The following is a 25,791-nucleotide window of genomic DNA, read 5'->3' as shown; positions in this document are numbered from 1 at the left end:
ACTGATTGTAAAAGTACCAGATGGTACTTTTTTGGACATGTGGAACTGTGAACTGATTATGGGACGCATTCAATTGTAATCTGATGCATGTTCAAATGAAATAAAACCATTAAAAAAATAAAAAAAATATATAAAAAATAAAAAATATTTTTTACTTAAATTAAAAAAATAAAATTTAAAAAAAAATAAATTATATTAGGAAAGCAGGAAGTGAACAAATGTAACAGTTAGTGATTGTAAAAGTACCAGATGGAGGGGTAGGATTTAATAAGCTTTGCTTCTTCCTACTCCTTTTGGACATTTATAAAAAAATTTAAATAATAAAAAACATTTTTTACTCCTTTGACGTGACAAAAATAAAACAAAAAATAAAATAAAATGTAAAAATAATTAAAAAATAATATAAAAAAATATTAATTACTAAATTACTAAAATGTAATAATTTACAATATAAAATAATAATATAAAATATCAAAATAATAATAAAAAATGTATGCATTTATTAAAAAAAAACTTCAACTATATTAGGAAAGCAGGAAGTGAACAAATGTAACAGTTACTGATTGTAAAAGTACCAGATGGAGGGGTAGGATTTAATAAGCTTTGCTTCTTCCTACTCCTTTTGGACATGTGGAACTGGGAACTGATTATGGGATGCATTCAATTGTAATCTGATGCATGTTCAAATGAAATTAAACCATTACCATTACCATTACCATTACAATGCTGAGCGATTGGGAAGTCCTTTTCTTCACGCAAATGTATTACTCTTTTGAACGCATATTGTTTTGAGAAGCCAAACTCCCAAAGCCAAATCACTGGGGGGGGGGGGGGGGGGTAAGTCGCTATTGATGCACTACTGAGGATGTCATGCAATTTCACGTCCAACAATCTGAAATATCCATTTAGGTTACCCTAACACTTTAAAGCAGGAAGATTAGCCGTGCATACAAACGTAGCGCTAGTAGTCCTCAGTGCTTCTTCACTGGCTCTTACGAATGTGTTCAGTCATGCCGAGTGGGGGGGGGGGGGGGGGGTCTTATTGAAAGGGACACTTTAATCTGCTACCTCAGTGGGGGGGTGAGCATCGTGTCACCTCAGTTTGGGTTTGTCACCGAGGACTTTACCGTTGTTGGGGCTATCCGGAGAGGGAATCAAAGTGACGGAGCTTTGAAGGGAAGAAGGTAGTGACAAGGAGGTGCAGCTGCTGATGTTTGGAACAGCTGGCTTTGCATTGTGCATGAAGGGGAGGGCTCATCTTTAAATCGAATGACAGACGTTCACAGCCATCAAAAAGACCGACTGTCTCTAACGCCGCATTCAATAAGACGGGAAAATGATTTGATCACTCTAGTTTCTTAAGTTTATCCATCCATTTTAATGTCTGGTACAACTAAAGGTACATTTATTTGGATCGATATAAGAATACGTAGCAAAAATAGCCCATACAAGGTGAATTTAAGATATTTTCTCCATATTTACCAAAATCACTAATTCTTACAAGAATAACACTGTTGTCACTCTGATGAGCTATTTTGTTTATTATCGTTATTTGTACCTTTATGCAATAAAGTGAACAAGAAACGGAAGATTTCATATCAGTCATATTTTTTTACCATGACTGCACAAAGACGATTCCCAACACAAAAGGAATCAAAACAAGCCCTTATTTTTGTTGTCATGTGGTTCTATATATCGAAAATCAAAGAAAACAAAAATGACAGGTTCTTTTCCAAAGTAAACACTTTTTTGTTACTTTACTTTATTTGCCTTTTATTTAACCTACAAATGTGTCAGATCATTTTGCCTGACCCTGGATTTTATTTTGGTGGGGGGGCGGGGGGGTGTCAGTGAACTCACGCAAATATGAAAAAAATTGCATTATATGTACTTTTCCAAAATAAAAACACTTTTTGGTTACTTTACTTTATTTGCCTTTTATTTAACCTACAAATGTGTCAGATCATTTTGCCTGACTCTGGATTTTATTTTGGTGGGGGAGCGGGGGGGCCGGAAACTCACGCAAATATGAAAAAAAATTGCATTATATGTACTTTTCCAATATAAAAACACTTTTTTGTTACTTTACTTTATTTGCCTTTTATTTAACCTACAAATGTGTCAGATCATTTTATCTGACCCTGGATTTTATTTTGGTGGGGGGGTCAGTAAACTCACGCAAATATGAAAAAAATGTCATTATATGTACTTTTCCAATATAAAAACACTTTTTTGTTTTACTTTATTTGCCTTTTATTTAACCTACAAACGTGTCAGATCATTTTGCCTGACCATGTATATCTATAACAGGGGTCTCAAACTCAATTTGCTTGGGGGCCACTGGAGCTCGGGTCTGGGTGAGACTGGGCCGCATCAGGTTTCCCCCCAAAAAAACCCAAAAACGCATTTATTAAAAACAAAAAAAATTTAAAAACTTCGCTTTGGTTCCATTTTTCTGCAATAAAAGCTCTGATAAAACATTCCACTGTTCTCAAATATCTTAGTTTTTATTTTTCTACACAAAATAAGATGAAAAATAAATAAACAAATCAAGAATAAAGAAAATCAATTAATTAGTAATAAATAAATATAATAATAATAATAATAAAAACTTAAGAAACCACATATAGTTGGTGGGTAGACAAATGATTTTTTTCAGATTAAAATGAACAAAGCATTATTAGAGCCCTGTAGACATGACAAAACACGACTATAGTCACATTTATACTCTTTTTATTTACAACATATTGCGCAACCGCAGGGTCTTGAGACACATGCTAACTCGCAAACTAGAGTTAGCTACCGACCTAAATGGTAGCCTTCAAGTTATTTCCTTAAACTTAAATAGCCAAAATATTACCACTTCCACACGGATGGAGGATAACTATTAACAGTTATTTAACCTTTAACATGAACATGAATCAAACGTAATAATTTTTTTCTGGGTACATGATACCATACAGCATCCATATCAAAAACTTGCGCGGGCCGCACTGACATTAAACTTTCATATCAAGGCGGGGGCCTCAAACTAGTGTCCTGCGGGCCACATTTGGCCCGCGGGCCGCATGTTTGAGACCACTGATCTATAAGGAAAACATACCTGAATCTACCAATATAATGTACCAATATAAAGCAAAACATTCAATAGGACAGAAGCAATGCTTCTTCCTTCGATGCTGCTTAGTCATCCCTTTGTCGACAGTTGATGCTGGAAATTGAAAGGTGAAACTGCGTCACTGCAAGACTGAAATAGAGTACTTCAAAAAGTTTTACCATTGGTGTACTTCATTCATTCCTTCTACTGTCTTTACACTCCGTCTAATCATGCAATGTGTTGACAAGGTTTCCCAAGTGTGGGATCCCTTTTCACTGTACAAATTGGTGCCAAGCATCTTGCTACTAACTCCTACGACTTAATCACCAGGGAATCGGTGGCGTGAGTGGGGTCATTTCTCAATCTGTTGGCCCACTTGTTACTATCCCACGCAGCTCACAGAGCCTGGAGCCTACTTAATATGAGTCATGCTGTGCATGGAACCGAGCCATCCAAAATGTATGCATTTTCCGGGTAACAAAACGGCGACATTTTGAAAAAGTGAAATACTATGCATAAATAATCCAAAAAAAATAACTAACTAATCCATTTGGTGATTTATTTCTCTCTGCTTGTCTAGAACCTAATCAATAAAGAGATGACCCTCGTCTTGTCCATGAATCCTTTCCTGGAGCCAGAGAGAGAACCCCCCCTCTCAACATACCAACCAGTATGGAAGACGCAGCGCTGCAGTAAGACCTGCCTGTCAAACGCCACGTCACCGAGCTACACCGAAGAGAAATCCAAACAGGGTAAATTGCCAACATTGACTTTATGTGGTTGGTGTTCAATACATGTTGATTATCGAGCGTAGTCTGTCGTCCGTCGACTGTTCGATCTCCATTTTTTTTTTAAATTATGATTTGAATAGTGTTGCAATGCAATCAGATTTTTATGCTGCCTATTAAAATCCAACCCTTAGCCTTCTGACTGTCACGCACACGTCAAATGGTAATGGTAATGGTTTAATTTCATTTGAACATGCATCAGATTACAATTGAATGCATCACATAATCAGTTCCCAGTTCCACATGTCCAAAAGGAGTAGGAAGAAGCAAAGCTTATTAAATCCTACCCCTCAATCTGGTTCTTTTACAATGAGTAACTGTTACATTTGTTCACTTCCTGCTTTCCTAATATAATAAGTTATTTTTTTCCTTTAATTTAATTTTATTTTATTAAATAAAATTAAATTAAATTAAATTAAATTAAAGGGAAAAATAACTTCAATTATTTCATTTAATTTTAATATAAAATTAAATTAAAGGAAAAAATAACTTCAATTATTTTATTTAATTTTATTTAATTTAATTCTATTTAATTTTATTTAATTCTATTTAATTCTATTTAATAAAATAAAATTAAATTAAATTAAAGGAAAAAATAACTTATTATATTAGGAAAGCAGGAAGTGAACAAATGTAACAGTTACTCATTGTAAAAGAACCAGATTGAGGGGTAGGATTTAATAAGCTTTGCTTCTTCCTACTTCTTTTGGACATGTAAAATTAAATTAAATTAAACTAAAAGAAAAAAATAACTTCAATAATTGTATTTAATTTTATTTAATTTTATTTAATTTTATTTAATTTCAATATCCAATGACATAATGGGTACCACGTTTTTAGCTAATTGGTTATTTTTAGCCTTATGCATTATTTTAGCTGTTTGAAGATGAACTATATCAGCAAGTTGAAGTATTTGTGATTTTAGAAATAAGGAGTTAGTATGTTCTCTGTAGGCGGCATTATGAATTATCCTTACTGGCCTTTTTTGCAGTACATTTAAGCGAGTGAAGATTGCTTTTATAGTTATTAGCCCATATTTCCACACAATAAGTAAGATATGGTAGAACCAGAGAGCAATAAAGAGTGTGGAGTGATTTCTGATTGAGAACAAATTTTGCTTTGTTCAATATTGAAATATTTCTGGCCACGTTATGTTGTATATTTGTAATATGAGGTTTCCAGCTCATATTTTCATCTATTGTGATCCCCAGAAATGTATTTTCGTTCACACTTTCACATTTTCGTTTCACCCTCGCCTGCGTAGCGTGAAGGAAAGTGGGCGGGGGACGCCTATTCGAGACGCATATCCAAGGCATATGACCATCACATGCTTTTCCACGGGAATCAGACGCTATTAATCTGTGACCAATTAATCGCAGCATGCCTAATTGCGGATAATAACATCTGTAATTACACTGTAAACCCGAATAAGTTAGCAGAACTCAGTTGCCACATTTTTTTTTGAGTTCATAAACTCAAACATTTGAGTATATCAGAGCTTTAATATTTGGAGTTGATATTAGATATACTTTATATTATATTAGATAGATATTAGATATACTATCTGATGCAATGGATTTATTCTTAATTGATTCTTGCTTTGATTAATTCATGTTTAATAGATACTTTTTTATAAGTAACCACAAATTCTTTTAAATAGGTTACACAAATCTGCAAAAAGTTAATATTAATAAAAAATTACAAGTTAAATAAACAGAAAAGACAGGTAATGCAAGTGGTATTCAACATTTATAAGTAGAACTTTTAAGAAAATTTCAAGTTAACTATACTTAATTAATAACAATATATCTAATAATAAAATAATAATAATGAAAATAAAATAAAAATTAAATTAAATTAAATTAAATTAAATTAAATTAAATTAGAAAAATAAAATAAAAAAATAAAATAAAATAAAAATAAAATTTAAATAAAATAAAATTTAAATAAAATAAAATTTAAATAAAATAAAAATAAAAAAAATAAAAATAAAATAAAATAAATGATAAAACTTAATAATTTTAATTAATTAATTTTAATTAATTATTTTGAGCAATCGGATTGATTTACAGTGTCTTAAGTTGTATGTAAACTATGTTTTTAAGTTAATCTTACTTAATATAGCCGTAGTTCAATTTAATCAAAACATATTAGTTAAAAGTACTCAAAATGGAACAACATGTTAAATGAAGTAAGTTATAAGTAAGTTATTAGAACTTTTTAAAGAACTTTGAGTATGTATAACTTCATTTATTTAAGTACTTTGAACATTCAGGTTTACAATGTACTTCACTGGTACAATATTATACAATTATTATTTTATAGGACTATATTTTTATATTTTTTCACATTTCCGGACTAGAGTACTTCTTATTAGAGAAGCGTATGAACTTTGGCTAGTATATTTTGGGATTTTGTTACTTGGATTCAAATGATTTCCTCCCTCCTTGACTTAGCTGTGCTTTGTTTACGTCTTCGACCACGTCCTTGACATGGCCGCTTTCAAGCAAAAACATAGCAAATTCAAATTTCTTCAGAACTTTGTCAAAAAAAAAAAAAGCTGACTTCTTTGGCGCTCGTTGTCGTACTGCCTCCGTCTCCTTTGTAAACAAGGCTTTGTGTCAGTCTTCTCTGAGCCGTTATGACACACAATACGGATTACCGTATTGAACGGTATATCACTGGAAAGCACAGAGACTCAGACTTTCAGAAACCGAATTACATTAGATGCCCGCTTTTCGCAAGTGTTACTTACTATCCCGGAAGGATGAAAAAAATCTGCCAGGAATTGATAGAACCATAAAAAATATCAGTTGGACACATTACTTCCTGGACAAACCCTCCTGCTAGCTTCATGGTTTCCTTTGGTTTCAGATCAACATTTGCTAAAAGAGCCATTTTTGTTCTTATTACCGTATTTTCCGGACTATAACTAATTTCCTTAAGTCCTAACACTTTCGCAGCGATATCTCCTATCTCCTACTTCTTATCAGTTTTCCAAACAGTAAACGTTAGCTTACAAAGACAACCGAGAACCACATCCAGAGCGACTTATGTATGTTTTTTTTCTACCTAATTATGCATTTTTGGCCTTGTGCGACTTATACTCCAGTGCGACTTATGTATGTTTTTTTCTACATAATTATGCATTTTTGACCTTGTGCGACTTATACTCCAGAGCGACTTATGTATGTTTTTTTTATACCTAATTATGCATTTTTGGCCTTGTGCGACTTATACTCCAGAGCGACTTATGTATGTTTTATGTATGCATTTATACTCCAGAGTGACTTATGTATGTTTTTTTCTACCTAATTGTGCATTTTTGGCCTTGTGCGACTTATACTCCAGTGTAACTTATGTATGTTTTTTTTCTACCTAATTATAACAAATCCATTTTCGGAGTTCTGTTTTTTTTTGTTTTTTTTTTGCAATCCAGGTTAAAAACATTAAAAAGCCATAGCATTTCAGTATGTGGAATCAAACTGTGGAATGGATTGAGTAAGGACCTCAAACAATGCACAACGATGAGCCAATTCAAGAAACAATACAAGCAGTTGATGTTTGCTAAATACAAGGATGAAGAGTCTTGAACCAGTCATGATGTGCTATATATATATATATATATATATATATATATATATATATATATATATATATATATATATATATATATATATATATATATATCACTATATTGACATTTACTATGGTACCCATTATGGCATTGGATGCTCATATCACCGAGTACTTCGGTATGTGACAAAAAAATTAAAAAAATTATTATTTTTTTTTTAAATTAAAAAATAAAACATTTTTTGTAAAAATTTTAAAAAATTTAAAAAATTTAAAAAAAATTAAAATGTAATTTTTTAAAAAAGATTTATAAAATAAAGTAAAAAACAATAAAAAAAAGTTTTAAAAAACTTAATTTATATTAGGAAAGCAGGAAGTGAACAAATGTAACAGTTAGTGATTGTAAAAGTACCAGATGGAGGGGTAGGATTTAATAAGCTTTGCTTCTACCTACTCCTTTTGGACATGTGGAACTGGGAACTGATTATGGGATGCATTCAATTGTAATCTGATGCATGTTCAAATGAAATTAAACCATTACCATTACCATGAATGTTCAGTGAATTGCTTGGTATTTGTGCATGCAATGTGTGTTCATACAATGTCATGGTTTTTTTTATAGAAACTCCTTTTCGGCGACTTCATGACCACGTGTCGATGTCAAGACTCTCATTCTTCAAGAGGAAGTTTGTCGACGATGACGAGGCTTCGTTCAGTTTCAGGACGTACTGCCAAACTGTTAGTATTGATTCTTGAACTTCCTGTTATTTCACGTGAAACTGAAATCGGCAGACCACTGTTGACACATACATCCATCCATTTGTTGTGGAGGTTTGGGATCACTTGCAAATGTCTTTGTTTTCCAAATAATTTTTTTTTCATGCATTTCACAAACATTTTTATTCATTTCACAAACAATTAAAATGAATCAGATGATAAAAAAAAATAATAAAAAATTTAAAAATGTATTTTTTTAATACAATTTTTTTAATGGTTTAATTTCAATTTAATTTGTTTTTTTAATTTAAAAAAAATTAATGGTTTAATTTCATTTGAACATGCATCAGATTACAATTGAGTGCATCACATAATCAGTTCCCAGTTCCACATGTCCAAAAGGAGTAGGAAGAAGCCAAGCTTATTAAATCCTACCCCTCCATCTGGTACTTTTACAATCAGTAACTGTCACATTTGTTCACTTCCTGCTTTCCTAATAGAATTTAAGTTTTTTTAAACGTTTTTTTTTTTTTTACTTTATTTTATAAATCTTTAAAAAAAATAAATTAAATTTTTTTTTTAACATTTTTTACATTAAAAAAATATATTTTTTTAGAATTTTTTTAGAACTTAAATTAGAATTTAAGTTTTTTTTAACTTTTTTTTACTTTATTTTATAAATCTTATAAAAATATTTAATTTAATTTTTTTTTAAATTTTTAATTTTTTTTAAATTTTTTTATCAGTAACTGTTACATTTGTTCACTTCCTGCTTTCCTAATATAGTTTTTTTTATTTTTTATTGTATTTTTTAATTTAAAATTTAAAATCATTTTCATTTTAAATTATTATTTAAAATAAAAAAATCACTTCCTGCTTTCCATAATACAGTTTAAGGTTTTTTTTAATTTTTTTTTAATAATGTTATTGTTTTGACAAAATATCTTTCCTTGGTTTGATGGATCTAACGCCCCATTGTACCTCAGGTGGCCCCAGTTTTGGAGGAACGGGCCCATGTTCTGCGTCTTTCCCTGGAGAAGATGCGATTCATCGATGACCCCGAGGCGTTCCTGCGCCGCTCAGTCCTCGTTAACAACCTCCTTCGACGTCTACGAACCGAGATCCTTCTCCAGAGCAGCGACTGGTGCTTCCCACCCAACCCAGTTCTCAGCACCATCTTGCCACCGGGATCAAACCCCACAAATCAGGCACTAAGCAGGGCTGTACCCACCCCGATCTGCTTAGCACCCCAAGCCGGACCACCCTTTCGGAAGAGGTTCCGAATGGTCCGTGCGGGACAGGGGGACCTTCGCAGTGACTGTGCCCAGACGTGTTGTTGCTTCTACGCCGCAGCAGCGGCTGCCGGACACTACCTTCCACTTCCCTTCTCCATGTACGATGCAGAACTGTCCTCGCCGCACTCGTCCTCCGTCTTTCAGATGGCCGGTCACCATAAGATAGGACTGACCGTTATAGAGGGCCATGAGGATGAGGAGGAGGACGACGATGAGGAGGAACTTGATGACGAGGACGAGGAGGACGAAATAGTTAGCGGACCTTCTTCCGGTTGGGTTCAGGGCAAGTCCAAACAGAAAAGTAGGACTAGGAGCCTGCTGGGTCATACGAGGACAGAGGCGGATAGTCGCGTGACGGGTAGCATCGAAGAGGAGGAGGAGGAGGAGGAGGACGGTGAAGTGGAGGAGGACGACGAGGAAGATGGCGGCATCACGCAACGTGAATGGGACTCGGCTTCAGAACGAGACCTTCTCAGTGTTCACTATTGGTACCAAAGGGGTCACAGACAGTAAGACTTGGCTTGCGTTCATGCTCACACGAGTCCATTCGTACCGTGCTGCACTTGGGTGACATGCCCCCACCCCCCCACCCCGACCCCCCTTCTTCTCTGAACCACATCACACGGGAGCATTCGTGCTTGGTACGTATACATCGCTGTCATACTACTCTTAGTATCGGCCATTTTTGATGATTTTGACTGATTTTTAAAGGCACACAGAATATTGCGTTCTCGGGCGATATAGACATAATATATACCAAAAGAAAGGTAAGACTCGCATCTTTCATCTGGAAAAAAAAGTTTGTTTCTACCTTTTTCCGTTCTTTACTAATCAGTTGTACAACATAGAAAAGTTTTCTGCAGAATCACTTCTAAAATTTGTTTACAAATATAACATACAGAATATTGCGTTCTCGGGCGATATAGACATAATATATACCAAAAGAAAGGTCAGACTCTCATCTTTCATCAGGAAAAAAAAGTTAGTTTCTACCTTTTTCCGTTCTTTAGTAATTAGTTGTACAACATAGGAAAGTTTTCTGCAGAATCACTTCTAAAATTTGTTTACAAATATAACATACAGAATATTGCGTTCTCGGGCGACATAGACATAATATATACCAAATGAAAGGTTCGACTCTCATCTTTCATCAGAAAAAAAAAGTTTGTTTCTACCTTTTTCCGTTCTTTAGTAATCAGCTGTACAACATAGAAAAGTTTTCTGCAAAATCACTTCTAAAATTTCTTTACAAATATAACATACAGAATATTGCGTTCTCGGGCGATATAGACATAATATATACCAAAAGAAAGGTCAGACTCTCATCTTTCATCAGGAAAAAAAAGTTTGTTTCTACCTTTTTCCGTTCTTTAGTAATCAGCTGTACAACATAGGAAAGTTTTCTGCAAAATCACTTCTAAAATTTGTTTACAAATATGACATACAGAATATTGCGTTCTCGGGCTATATAGACATAATATATACCAAAAGAAAGGTTAGACCCTTGTCTTTCATCAGAAAGAAAAAGTTTGTTTCTACCCTTTTCCGTTCTTGAGTAATCAGCTGTACAACATAGGAAAGTTTTCTGCAGAATCACTTCTAAAATTTGTTTACAAATATGACATACAGAATATTGCGTTCTCGGGCTATACAGACATAATATATACCAAAAGAAAGGTTAGACTTGCATCTTTCATCTGGAAAAAAAAGTTTGTTTCTACCTTTTTCCGTTCTTTAGTAATCAGCTGTACAACATAGGAAAGTTTTCTGCAGAATCACTTCTAAAATTTGTTTACAAATATAACATACAGAATATTGCGTTCTCAGGCGATATAGACATAATATATACCAAATGAAAGGTCAGACTCTCATCTTTCATCACAACAAAAAAGTTTGTTTCTTCCTTTTTCCGTTCTTTAGTAATCAGTTGTACAACATAGGAAAGTTTTCTGCAAAATCACTTCTAAAATTTGTTTACAAATATAACATACAGAATATTGCATTCTCGGGCGATATAGACATAATATATACCAAAAGAAAGGTTAGACTCTCATCTTTCATCCGAAAAAAAAAGTTTGTTTCTACCTTTTTCCGTTCTTTAGTAATCAGCTGTACAACATAGGAAAGTTTTCTGCAAAATCACTTCTAAAATTTGTTTACAGAGTTCTTATAAAATGCACTTCTGCCACCTTGTGGTTAATTTTCCATCTTAAAAATCCTTATAAATATAATCCGTCTTTGGGAGTTAATTGCCAGATTTAATTGCCAGAGGATCAGTTGCCCTTTGTAAGGGTCAGGCAAAATAATCTGACACATTTGTAGGTTAAATAAAAGCAAAATAAAGTAAAGAAACAAAAAGTACATATAATGCCATTATATATAATATATAATATATAATATATATAATGCCGGTCCAAAAAATTGCATTATATGTACTTTTCCAAAATAAAAACACTTTTTTGTTTTACTTTATTTGCCTTTTATTTAACCTACAAATTTGTCAGATCATTTTGCCTGACCCTGGGTTAGGGTTAGGGTTTGTTCGTTTGTTTTGATAAATGTTTCCACAATAAAAGCGCCATGCTCACCGGTCCACGTTTGTTTTGGTAAACGTTTCCACAATAAAAGCGCCATGCTCACCGGTCCAAAAAATTGCATGATATGTACTTTTCCAAAATAAAAACACTTTTTTGTTTTACTTTATTTGCGTTTTATTTAACCTACAAACGTGTCAGATCATTTTGCCTGACCCTGGGTTAGGGTTAGGGTTTGTTCGTTTGTTTTGATAAACATTTCCACAATAAAAGCGCCATGCTCACCGGTCCAAAAAATTGCATTATATGTACTTTTCCAAAAATAAAAACACTTTTTTGTTTTACTTTATTTGCGTTTTATTTAACCTACAAACGTGTCAGATCATTTTGCCTGACCCTGGGTTAGGGTTAGGGTTTGTTCGTTCGTTTTTATAAACGTTTCCACAATAAAAGCGCCATGCTCGCCGGTCCAAAAAATTGCATTATATGTACTTTTCCAAAATAAAAACACTTTTTTGTTTTACTTTATTTGCGTTTTATTTAACCTACAAATGTGTCAGATCATTTTGCCTGACCCTGGGTTAGAGCATAAGGTTTGTTTTGATAAATGTTTCCACAATAAAAGCGCCATGCTCACCGGTCCAATTCATGGCAGCAACTGAAAACGAAACCAAAACAATGGCATTATTAAGAAACTTTTTATTTTTACTTTATTTGCCTTTTATTTAACCTACAAATGTGTCAGATCATTTTGCCTGACCCTGGGTTAGGGTTAGGGTTTGTTTGTTTGTTTGTTTTGATAAATGTTTCCACAATAAAAGCGCCATGCTCACCGGTCCAATTCATGGCAGCAACTGAAAACGAAACCAAAATAATGGCATTATTAAGAAACTTTTTAGTTTTACTTTATTTGCCTTTTATTTAACCTACAAATGTGTCAGATCATTTTTGCCTGACCCTGTATTTTATTTTGATGATGAATTGTGTCTTATTCGAGGAGCGAATTATTCTGTGACTCGTGGTGGTGGGGGAGGGTTGATGTGTGACGCGGGTTCGAGCACGGTACAATCGACCTGGTGTGAGTACAGCCTCGTTCTTGTAGAGTAAAAATACATAAATGACAGCAACTTCTTTGGTTGAACTTTACCTCCAACGCCAGCTTTGTGTCATTGATCGAAAAAATTTAATTCCCCTTTAATTCCCCGATTTGAATTTTGGATTTTTTTTTTTTTTGCTTTCTATTCTGCAAGGATGTCAAATTTAATTGTTGTTGAACGAAAAACCGGCCTCAACATTTCTTCATACATCGTACTGTGACGTTAAATATGAAGCCATCATGTTGCACTGTCTTGTCTCTAAGACCGTTTTTTCCTGAATCAGCAATCGCAAACATTGGCAAAGTGCCTTAGCGTTTTTACAGAAACACGTATTTTGTGTGTTCATATACTTCTTCTTTAGTAGCCATCTGCTAAAATGACATTTTGATAAACGCAGTGATGTTTTCAGATGTGGTTACAATTTTTTTTTTTTTTGGAAGAAGACTAGCTATAAAACTAGCCATGAAAAATGTATTCCGTTTTTTTTTGTACTCGGAGTGCATGTGATCGAGTTTCTGCACTGAACTCAACTTCGACCAACTTGAGCCGACCTTGAAGGAAACATCGGTTACTACTTGATGAAGTGTACTTTATTTTCTTAGGGATGTTTTAGCTGTACTTTCTCTTGTTTTGCCTTACAAGAATTCAATCTCAAAATGGACGGATAATATTTGTTAGCTTAGCAAAAAATGTAATCATTGTCATTCAGTTTTTTGGTTTTTAATTGACCGAGTGACCTTCTACGGTACAGTAGAGATCGCATAAGTTCTTCCCGATTATGTCAACGAGCCATCGTTCCATTCCATTTTCTTCGGGAAGTCAAGTCCAGACTTGATGACCAAGCTGTGTCTTAGTTTAGGTCACCCAATCGAGGAAACTCGTTTCAACCGCTTGTATTCGTAGTTTCGTTTTTTCGGTCACAACCCGAAGGCAACCAACCCGTCATATAAGTCGATAAAATCATCAAGTCAGTTCTTATTACAGTAAACCTCGGATATATCGGATTCAATTGTTCCCACTGGTTTTGTCCGATATAAGCGAAATCCGTTATATGCGTATACCGGAAAATGTCCGTTTTACGCATATATGGGATTTATATCCGGTATATGCGTAAATGGGATTTTATCCGTTATAAAAAGGCACTTCCTTGACTATGTTTCCAATGTACCTGGACGCGCAGGCAACGCTGCAAACGCTGCAAATGACGTCGTATAGCGGCCTGTCACGATTCGGCGAATCGGAGCGCCACGATGCGGCGATATATCCGATATATGCGAGGGAAATTTAATGGAAATGCATTGGAACGGGACTGGAGATTTTGTCCGAAATAGGCGAAATCCGTTATAAAAAATCCGATATATGCAATGAATTTTTATTGGAAATGCATTACAGAAAAATCGGTTCTTTTTTATCTGTCCGTTGTGAGCGAATTTCCGATATATCCGAGTCCGATATATCCGAGGTTTACTGTAGTTATAGTAACACACAACAAGCTAAAACTCAACTCTGAAACCCACCCAACGGCACTTCCTGTCCTCCCGCCAATCATTCTCGTATGAGTCTGGAACCAATTACCGTATTTTCCGGACTGTAAGTCACACTTTTTATAGGTTGGTTGTTCCTGCGACTTATAAATGAAAATATATATAAATATAATTTCACGGACAGCCACAAGACAGCCAATTAACGGCGGTCGAGTGGTTAGCGCGCAGACCTCACAGCTAGGAGACCCGAGTTCAATCCCACCCTCGGCTATCTCTTGCGTGTTCGTGGGTTTTCTCCGGTTTCCTCCCACATTCCAAAAACATGCTAGGTTAATTAGCGACTCCAAATTGTCCATAGGTATGAATGTGAGTGTGAATGGTTGTTTGTCTATATGTGCCCTGTGATTGGCTGGCCACCAGTCCAGGGTGTACCCCGCCTCTCGCCCGAAGAAGACAGCTGGGATAGGCTCCAGCATACCCGAAACCTTAGTGAGGATAAGCAGTAGAAAATGAATGAATGAATATTTACAACCGGGATGAGTGATTAGCATGCAGGGCTCACAGCGAGAACACCCGAGTTCAATTCCACCCTCTGTGTGGAGTTTGCATGTTCTCCCTGTGCATGCGTGGGTTTTCTCCGGGTACTCCGGTTTCCTCCCACATTCCAAAAACATGCTAGGTTAATTAGCCACTCCAAATTAGTCCATAGGTATGAATGTGAGTGTGAATGGTTGTTTGTCTATATGTGCCCTGTGATTGGCTGGCCACCATGCCTCTCACCCGAAGACAACTGTGATAGGCTCCAGCATCCCTGTGACTTTCTGGAGAATAGAAAATGAATGAATGTTTTTTGGAATGTGGGAGGAAAACGGAGTACCCGGAGAACATGCTAACCAATCTTCAAAAGAACAGCTATAAATAATAAATTTCTGGAACAAGCGAACCCCCCCCCCCCCCTCGTTATTTTGCCAGGTATGGAATCGTTTATGTTAAGCTTGTCTTCCTTGCGGTTTCATCTCATGTTGAAAGCGACACTAAAACATCGCTAATGTTTATTTTAGCAACTGTGACTCAAATTTTCCCAGCAAATAAGAAAAGGATTACTTAAGCCGTGGAAAAAAATCATGTGTATATCTGTGGTATTATTTTATTTCACAGAAAGAATTACACAAAGCTACGTACTGAAGCAAAAAATAAAAATAAAAATAAAAAAGTGTTATGAAATATGTAATGAAAAACAACATAAGGTGATGTTCTGTGATGTGTCAAGTAAAAAAACAAAGTGCTTTTTTTTTCTCTTCTCTATTAAAACTCTCTTCATCCTGAAAGCGTTGGCATTCATTCAGCGTGTGTGCGTTTTTTCCTGCGTTCCGACCTGCGATGTTCCTCACGAGCATGCAAATGAAGCGTCCAAGACGGGGTGCTGGGGGGGCAATTTTTGAAAGCCGCTCACTTTGTTATTATGGGCTGTTAAAAATACTCTTATCTACTGGTGCAATGGGCCCTCGCCGACATTGGACAGTGAAATGTTCCTTTGATGCGGTAATAGTTCTCAGCACGACCGCCCTAATTACTGGATTTCTGCTGGAATTGTGCACGTCTTGGATGACATTAATTCAGATTGCTTGAAAGCCGCTAAGCCAGGGGTGGGCAAACTACGGCCCGGGGGCCACATCCGGCCCGCCAAGTGTTTCAATATGGCCCGCCTGTTTTTTCCAAATATTTCATTTGAACTCAACGTACAACCTGGCATCGTGGCTTGGGCCAATTTTTTGATGGTTGAGGTAGCTGCTTTATCAATTTCGTTATTTGATGTGGTCTGTTGCAAAATGCTCCTGTAAAAAGGGATAATATGTAATAATAATAATAATGTTAATAATGATAATAATACTACTATTATATTAATATTGTTGATAATAATATTAATATAATAATGGTAGTAATATTACAAAATACTCCTGGAAAAAGGAGCACAAGCACAATAATAGTAATACAAATAATGATAATAATACTACTATTATATTAATATTGTTGTTAATAATATTAATATAATAATGGTAGTAATATTATTATTATAACAAAATAATAATAATATAATAACATTACTATAACTAATAATAATAATAATTCTAATAAAAATAACAATAATAATAATAATAATACATTGAGAAACACCCTTTACATCAAATAAATGATTTCAAAGTGCACATATAGCAGATTGCATGACACCTTTACATGTAAAATATGTGTAAAAATATACGTGTACAAATGGACTGTTACGTGTAAAATACTACATAATCCCCCCGTCAATTTTGTTAAATTAATGCGGCCCGCGAGTCAAAAAGTTTGCCCACCCCTGCGCTAAGCCATTGTGATGCATATTGTGTGTGTGTGTGTGTGTATGTGTGTGTGTGTGTGTGTGAAATCACGCGTCTGGTGTGAACATGTGACGTGAGGTGAGGATGAGAGATCATCTATTCATGACACTTTGTGCCGCAGGGCATGCTGGCATCCTGTCTCTCAGGCAAAGACTCCCATCTTTGTTTGATACTACATCACATCTCTCTCTCTCTCTCAGGTGCAGTATATGGTACTGTGAAAGTACTTACTATACCAGGGGTGGGCAAACTTTTTGACTCGCGGGTCGCATTAATTTAACAAAATTGACGGGGGGGGGGGGGGGGGGGGGTTATGTAGTATTTTACATGTGACAGTCCATTTGTACACGTATATTTTTACACATATTTTACATGTAAAAGTGTCATGCAATCTGCTATATGTGCACTTTGAAATCATTTATTTGATGTAAAGTGTGTTTCTCAATGTATTATTATTATTATTATTATTGTTATTTTTATTAGAATTATTATTATTATTAGTTATTAGTTATTATTAGTTATAGTAATGTTATTATATTATTATTATTATTTTGTTATAATATTACTACTATTATTATATTAATATTATTAACAACAATATTAATATAATAGTAGTATTATTATCATTATTTGTATTACTATTATTGTACTTGTGCTCCTTCTTCCAGGAGTATTTTGTAATATTACTACCATTATTATATTAATATTATTAACAACAATATTAATATAATAGTAGTATTATTATCATTATTGACAACATTATTGTATTATTGCATTTCCAATAAAAATTCATTGCATATATCGGATTTTTTCCGAGGTTTACTGTATTTCGTCTACTTCAAGTTCAATGATGTCAACATCCTAAAATGGCCGAGTCAAGAGTACTGAGAATGGTCCAAAATCCCACTAGAGACAAACAGGAAGGTTGTACCCATGTACAAGAATATTCTAGAACAGGGGTCTCAAACTTGTGGCCCGCGGGCCAAATGTGGTCCGTGAGACGCTAGTTTGAGGCCCCCCCCCGTCTTGATTCATTCATTCTTTCATTTTCTACCGCTTATCCTGACATGGCCCGAGGGTGGAATTGAACCCTGGTCTCCTTTTTTTTTTTTTTTTTGAACCCATGAACCCTGGTCTCCTAGCTGTGAGGTCTACGCGCTAACCACTCGACATCCACAATCAGAAGTGACTCCCAGAATCATGTTGGGAGCGCGTTTCAGACCATTCTGAGTCAACTGGACCCTACTTTTAATGTAACATTTTTGGATCTCAGTTGTGGATTCTGTTTAGGGTCTGAGGGTTAGGGGTTAGGGTTAGCATATAGCGGCGAAGGAGGGTCTTCCACAATCGGAAGTGACTCCCAGAATCATGTTGGGAGCGCGTTTCGGACCATTCTGAGTCAACTGGACCCTACTTTTAATGTAACATTTTTGGATCTTAGTTGTGGATTCTGGTTAGGGTTAGGGTTAAGTATAGGGGTTAATGAGGTCTTGTCCAGGGTGGATAAAACTCTGTAACTCAAGAACGGTAAGTCCTATCAAGATGATGGTTCGGGTTAGGGTTACAGGGTAACGGTTAGAGGGTTAGAAGGTTAGGATTAGCATATAGGGGCTAAGGAGGGACTTCCACAATCGGAAGTGACTCCCAGAATCATGTTGGGAGCGCGTTTCAGACCATTCTGAGTCAGTTGGACCCTACTTTTAATGTAAAAATTTTGGATCTCTGTTGTGGATTCTGGTTAGGGTTAAGTATAGGGGTTCATGGGGTTCAGGGTCCAGGGTGGATAAAACTCTGTAGCTCAAGAACGGTAAGTCCTATCAAGATGATGGTTCGGGTTAGGGTTACAGGGTAACGGTTAGAGGGTTAGAAGGTTAGGATTAGCATATAGCATATAGGATTAGCACAATCGGAAGTGACTCCCAGAATCATGTTGGGAGCGCGCTTCAGACCATTCTGAGTCAACTGGACCCTACTTTTAATGTAACATTTTTGGATCTTAGTTGTGGATTCTGGTTAGGGTTAGGGTTAAGTATAAGGGTTAATGAGGTCTTGTCCAGGGTGGATAAAACTCTGTAGCTCAAGAACGGTAAGTTATATCAAGATGAGGGTTCGGGTTAGGATTACAGGGTTAGGGTTAGCATATAGGGGCGAAGCAGGGACTTCCACAATCAGAAGTGACTCCGAGAATAATGTTGGGAACGCGTTTCAGACCATTCTGAGTCAAATGGACCCTACTTTTAATGTAACATTTTTGGATCTCAGTTGTGGATTCTGTTTAGGATCTGAGGGTTAGGGGTTAGGGTTACCATATAGCGGCGAAGGAGGGACTTCCACAATCGAAAGTGAATCATATTGGGAACGCGTTTCAGACCATTCTGAGTCAACTGGACCCTACTTTTAATGTAACATTTTTGGATCTCAGTTGTGGATTCTGGTTAGGGTTAGGGTTAAGTATAGGGGTTAATGAGGTCTTGTCCAGGGTGGACAAAACTCTGTAGCTCAAGAACGGTAAGTCCTATCAAGATGATGGTTCGGGTTAGGGTTACAGGGTAACGGTTAGAGGGTTAGAGGCTTAGGGTTAGAGGGCTAGGGGTTAAGGTGAGCATATAGGGGCAAAGGAAGGTCTTCAACAATCGGAAGTGACTCCCAGAATCATGTTGGGAGCGCGTTTCAGACCATTCTGAGTCAACTGGACCCTACTTTTAATGTAACATTTTTGGATCTCTGTTGTGGATTCTGGTTAGGGTTAAGTATAGGGGTTCATGAGGTCTTGTCCAGGGTGGATAAAACTCTGTAGCTCAAGAACGGTAAGTCCTATCAAGATGATGGTTCGGGTTAGGGTTACAGGGTAACGGTTAGAGGGTTAGAAGGTTAGGATTAGCATATAGCATATAGGATTAGCACAATCGGAAGTGACTCCCAGAATCATGTTGGGAGCGCGCTTCAGACCATTCTGAGTCAACTGGACCCTACTTTTAATGTAACATTTTTGGATCTCTGTTGTGGATTCTGGTTAGGGTTAGGGTTAAGTATAGGGGTTCATGACGTCCAGGGTGGATAAAACTCTGTAGCTCAAGAACGGTAAGTCCTATCAAGATGAGGGTTCGGGTTAGGGGTTACGGGTTAGGGTGAGCATATAAGGGCGAAGGAGGGACTTCCACAATTGGAACTCGTCGGTACGACCTTCTGTTCAGGAGTTATTCTTGAAAAACGTCATCCATTGAGATTGCATTTGGAAGGCAAGCGAAATTTTTGTGACTGTGAAAAAGTGACTCCCAGAATCATGTTGGGAGCGCGTTTCAGATCATTCTGAGTCATCTGGACCCTACTTTTAATGTAACATTTTTGGATCTCTGTTGTGGATTCTGGTTAGGGTTAGGATTAGGGTTAAGTATAGGGGTTAATGAGGTCTTGTCCAGGGTGGACAAAACTCTGTAGCTCAAGAACGGTAAGTCCTATCAAGATGAGGGTTCGGGTTAGAGTGTTAGGGGTTACGGGTTAGGGTGAGCATATAAGGGCGAAGGAGGGACTTCCACAATTGGTACGACCTTCTGTTCAGGAGTTATTCTTGAAAAACGTCGTCCATTGAGATTGCATTTGGAAGGCAAGCGAAATTTTTGTGATTGTGGAAAAAGTGACTCCCAGAATCATGTTGGGAGCGCGTTTCAGATCATTCTGAGTCATCTGGACCCTACTTTTAATGTAACATTTTTGGATCTCAATTGTGGATTCTGGATGACGACAGCAGTGTTTGACCCTTTGACTTTAGAGGCTTGACTGCAGTTCTAGTCAATAATGGAACAGACTGAAACGATTGTCAATATCGGAACATGCTGTGCATTTCATTATTCTACTACGATTGCAAATATATATATGTAAAGTATACTGCATACAGGAACAAATAACTGCGACTGAGGTCATTAGGGAAAAGTAGGAAGCCGCCCCCGTGTGTGTGTGTGTAAGAAAATGAACCCCATATGGGGTCCTGCCAAATAAAAGACACACAAAGGCACATGCATCGCCAAGTGAGTGCTGAGGAAAGGAGAGCTGTCATTTGTCAACAAGGAACTTTAGCAGATCGCTGTTGCCATGGGAACTGTCCGTTGCCGAGGACTGGTTTTGCATCACAAGGTTCTCAAATTGGCTCTAAAGGCTCGGAGGTCTCACTCCTCCCAGCCTTTCACCTCCGTCTCATTCCAACATATTGTCAACCACCGTTTTGTCTTTTTTTGGCTCCTTCCCGCAAGAAGAGAATTCCCTTCCTGTTTATGAACGCTCCGTTCGGAAGATATTCCGGCAGATTGTAACGATGTTGTTGTCATTCGTTTTAAAATCACGACGGCGATGATATGTCCTCTGTGAGCGCTCACATTTTCCTCCTCGCCACGGCACGCCAAGACCAATAAGACGATCCCGATGGGATCGCTTTGATTCAGCTTATATAACAAGTGGGGGTGGGGGCTCAACATGTTAGCATGGAAAAATGATATCAAGCAGGACCAATATTACCGATACCAAGTCTGATACTGGTCATTTTTACTTGAAAAAGATAAGATATTGTAACAATATGAATACTAATATACGATAAAAAGGTCAAACACGAAGCAAAAGCAAAACAATTGCGGGAGGTACTAGAATCATGACAGAAGGGGGGTACTGTCATGATCCGCTAATTTATCCATGATCCACGATCCATTAATTTATTTGTTCCACTTACTGTTTCATTCCGCATCATTTTCAGATTCATGAAACATCCTCCATTTTGATTTGTTTGGTCCCACTGTGGATGAAGGTGAACTTTGGGACATCTGGGATACGCCCTTTGGGGAGGGGGTACTGTCATGACCAGCTTTACAGTTTGTTTATTTTTCAGTTCTGGTGTTCATGCCTTTATTTGTTCCACTTATTGTTTTGTTCTGCATTGTTTTCCAATCAATGAAACATCCTCCATTTTGATTTGTTTGGTTCATCTGTCCCACTGTGGATGAAGGTCATCTTTGGGACATCTGGGATACGCCTATTGGAGAGGAGGTACTGTCATGATCAGCTTGATGTTTGTTTGTTTTTTTTCAGTTCTGGTGTTCATGCCTTTGTTTGTTCCACTTACTGTTTTTTGCATCATTTTCAGATCAATGAAACATCCTCCATTTTGATTTGTTTGGTTCATCTGTCCCACTGTGGATGACGGTGAACTTTGGGACATCTGGGATACGGTCGTTGGGGAGGGGTACTGTCATGATCAACTTGACGGTTTTTTTTTCAGTTCTGGTGTTCATGCCTTTATTTGTTCCACTTACTGTTTTGTTCCACATCATTTTCCAATCAATGAAACATCCTCTATTTTGATTTGTTTGGTTCATCTGTCCCACTGTGGATGAAGGTCATTTTTGGGACATCTGGCATACGCCCTTTGGGGAGGGGGGTACTGTCATGATCCACTGGACGTTTTGTTTCTTTTTCAGTTCTGGTGTTCATGCCTTTATTTGTTCCACTTACTCTTTTGTTCCGCATCATTTTCCGATCATTGAAACATCCTCCATTTTGATTTGTTTGGTTCATCTGTCCCACTGTGGATGAAGGTGAACTTTGGGACATCTGGGATACGGCCGTTGGGGAGGGGTACTGTCATGATCAACTTGATGTTTGTTTGTTTTTTTCAGTTCTGGTGTTCATGCCTTTATTTGTTCCACTATTTGTTCCACTTACTGTTTTGTTCCGCATCATTTTCTGATCAATTAAACATCCTCCATTTTTGATTTGTTTGGTTTGTGGATGACGGTGAACTTTGGGACATCTGGGATACGGTCGTTGGGGAGGGGTACTGTCATGATCAACTTGACGTTTTTTTTTTCAGTTCTGGTGTTCATGCTTTTATTTGTTCCACTTACTGTTTTGTTCCACGTCATTTTCCAATCAATGAAACATCCTCTATTTTGATTTGTTTGGTTCATCTGTCCCACTGTGGATGACGGTGAACTTTGGGACATTTGGGATACGCCTTTGGGGGGTACTGTCATGATCCACTGGATGGTTTGTTTCTTTTTCGGTTCTGGTGTTCATGCCTTTATTTGTTCCACTTACTGAAGTAGCATGAGACAAATCCAGTATAACGTTCCTACAGCAATCTGAGAACTGAGTCGCATCAAACAATGCTGCACAATTCCAGACGTTGTTAAATGCTTTTGTGTTTTCCACATTTTTCTCTCTTCAGATGTTTTTTCATCATGTCTTACTGTACTTTCTGAATACATGCATCTGAAATCTGAAACCTCTGTGTCAAAATAGTGCCTTAACATGGGCTGTGTTGAGGAGTGGAAAATCCCAGTCGAGTCTTCGATGTGACCCAGACTTTTATTATAATGACTCTATAAATGGGACCAGACCCTAAACTTGGCCCATCCAAGGGACAGATTTCCAATGGTTTCCAAAACACAGTGTAAGCGTCTACTGTATGCGTATTGCTTAGATGAGGACACTCTTAAAGAACTATGAAACATAAATAAAAGCAAATAAACTATTATGCTTCTTTCACCGGGTCCACTTTTTTTTTCCTCTGGCGTCCAGCAGTGGCAGCTGGGAAACCAACAGCTGGGATTCTTTAGTTTTGTTGCTTTGCCAACTCATTCACATACTGTACAAATACACACAAACATGCTAACAGTATTTTGAGGCCCCCGCCTTGATATGAAAAGTTTAATGTTAGTGCGGCCCGCGCAAGTTTGATATAGATGCTGTATGGTATCATGTACCCAGAAAAAATTATTACGTTTGATTCATGTTCATGTTAAAGGTTAAATAACTGTTAATAGTTATCCTCCCTATCCGTGTGGAAGTGGTAAGTTTTTGGCTTTTTAAGTTGAAAGGAAATAATTTGAAGGCTACCGTTCAGGTCGCTAGCTAACTCTAGTTTGCGAGTTAGCATGTGTCTTAAGACCCTGCAGTTGCACAATATGTTGACTATAGTCGTGTTTTGTCATGTCTATAGGGCTCTAATAATGCTTTGTTCATTTTAATCTGAAAAAAATAATTTGACTAAATATATGTGGTTTCTTAATTTTTAATTATTTGCCGTTTTATTATTATTATATTTATTTATTACTGATTGATTCTTTATTCTTGATCTTATTTTGTGTAGAAAAATAAAACGTAAGATATTTGAGAACAGTGGAATGTTTTATCAGAGCTTTTCTTGTAGAAAATCGGAACCAAAGCAAATTTTATTCATTTTTCTGTTTTTAATAAATGCGTTTTTTAAAGGCCCAGACTTGCCCAGACCCTAGCTCCAGTGGCCCCCAGGTAAATTGAGTTTGAGACCCCTGGACTAGAGTAATGTAAGGACAACATTCCCACTTAGACAATCAGCAAATTGTTTGATGCTTATTGTAGCACAAATAGTTTATATGTTTGTGGTGGACGGTTCGTCTCAAACCAAAACGGACTCTAACCAAAGCAGATTTTCCCATAGAAAATAATGTAAATCCAGTTAATCTGTTCCAGACACCTAAAAATGTTAACACATGGGCATGTCGGGTGAGTATGTAAGAACTGGCATGTTTTCAGCTTCTGGGGTTTGTGTACAGATTGTTGCAACATAGGGCCCCGCATCATCGTGCTGCAATATGAGGTGATGAAGTTGTTATATTTGTTAGTATAATCTCGTAATCATTTTTTAAAGTGGCTAACCATTTTTGGCTACTTCTCACCCAACAAAAAAAATCAGAATCGGGCATCAAACCCTGCAAATGTGAACGTGGTCTTGGTGATTCACGAGCAAAGCAAATTCAAGGCAGCCACATCTGGCAAATATTTGTCACATCTGTTTCGTGTATCAGCTCCTTGCATGGCCGTCTACCGCTAAAAGTCCGATACCGCAGAGACCTCAGAAGTGTTGAGCTTCAGACACGCAAAGTAAGAATTGTTGGAAGACGATGCAGGGCGTTGTGTTCGATGCCTTGATACTTTATACGCAGCTTGGAATGTGTAGCTGTGACAGGGTGGGTGTAATTTATTATGGTTAAATATAAATAAATATAATAATAAAATAAAATATCCATGTGTTATAGGTAGCAAAGCATAGGTAGCGGGTATATCTGCAGCTAATTTGAAAATTGTTTTTACATCATAAAGAAAAGGTAATATTTTCCAAACAAGAGTGTCCACACATGCATGAAAGTACCCCCCTAGAAAACTAGGGGGGTACTTTCATGCATTTTGTGCATTAAAGTTGCAAGATACCCAAATAAAATATCCATGTGTTATAGGTAGCAAAGCACAGGTAGCGAGTATATCTGCGGCTAATTTGAAAAAAAATAAAATTTTCTAGGGGGGGTACTTTCATGCATTTTGTGCAAGCTACCTAAATAAAATATCCATGTGTTATAGGTAGCAAAGCATAGGTAGTGGCTATATCTGCAGCTAATTTGAAAAAAAAATTCTAGGGGGGTACTTTCATGCATTTTGTGCATTAAAGATGCAAGCTATCCGAATAAAATAATAAAAGTGTTATAGGTAGCAAAGGATAGGTAGCGGGTATATCTGCAGCTAATTTGAAAAAAAATAACATTTTCTAGGGGGGGTACTTTCATGCATTTTGTGCATTAAAGATGCAAAAGCTACCAGAATAAAATATCCATGTGTTATCCGTAGCAAAGGATAGGTAGCGGGTATATCTGCAGCTAATTTGAAAAAAAAAACATTTTTTAGGGGGAGTACTTTCATGCATTTTGTGCATTAAAGATGCAAGCTACCCAAATAAAATATCCATGTGTTATAAGTAGCAAAGCATAGGTGGTGACTATATCTGCAGCTAATTTGGGAAAAAAAAT

The 25,791-nt window shown here is 36.6% G+C and overlaps 1 protein-coding gene across 1 annotated transcript in view; it reads left to right on the top strand.

The window, feature by feature from the left end:
- Positions 1-16,535, top strand: part of LOC131140023 (SERTA domain-containing protein 4-like) — a 30,718-nt gene extending 14,183 nt beyond the window's left edge. Inside the window, exons 2-4 of the mRNA XM_058090074.1 lie at positions 3,678-3,849; positions 8,084-8,199; positions 9,165-16,535. Coding sequence (XP_057946057.1) covers positions 3,696-3,849; positions 8,084-8,199; positions 9,165-9,986 — 1,092 coding nt within the window. The 5' untranslated portion in view covers positions 3,678-3,695 and the 3' untranslated portion in view covers positions 9,987-16,535. The remainder of the gene's footprint in view (positions 1-3,677; positions 3,850-8,083; positions 8,200-9,164) is intronic.
- Positions 16,536-25,791: the final 9,256 nt, after the last annotated feature.

Source organism: Doryrhamphus excisus, chromosome 13 (genome assembly GCF_030265055.1).
Source record: "Doryrhamphus excisus isolate RoL2022-K1 chromosome 13, RoL_Dexc_1.0, whole genome shotgun sequence".
NCBI classification, from domain to species: domain Eukaryota; kingdom Metazoa; phylum Chordata; class Actinopteri; order Syngnathiformes; family Syngnathidae; genus Doryrhamphus; species Doryrhamphus excisus.
Note: the sequence above shows the minus strand (reverse complement) of the source record. Positions and strands in the feature narration are given on the sequence as shown.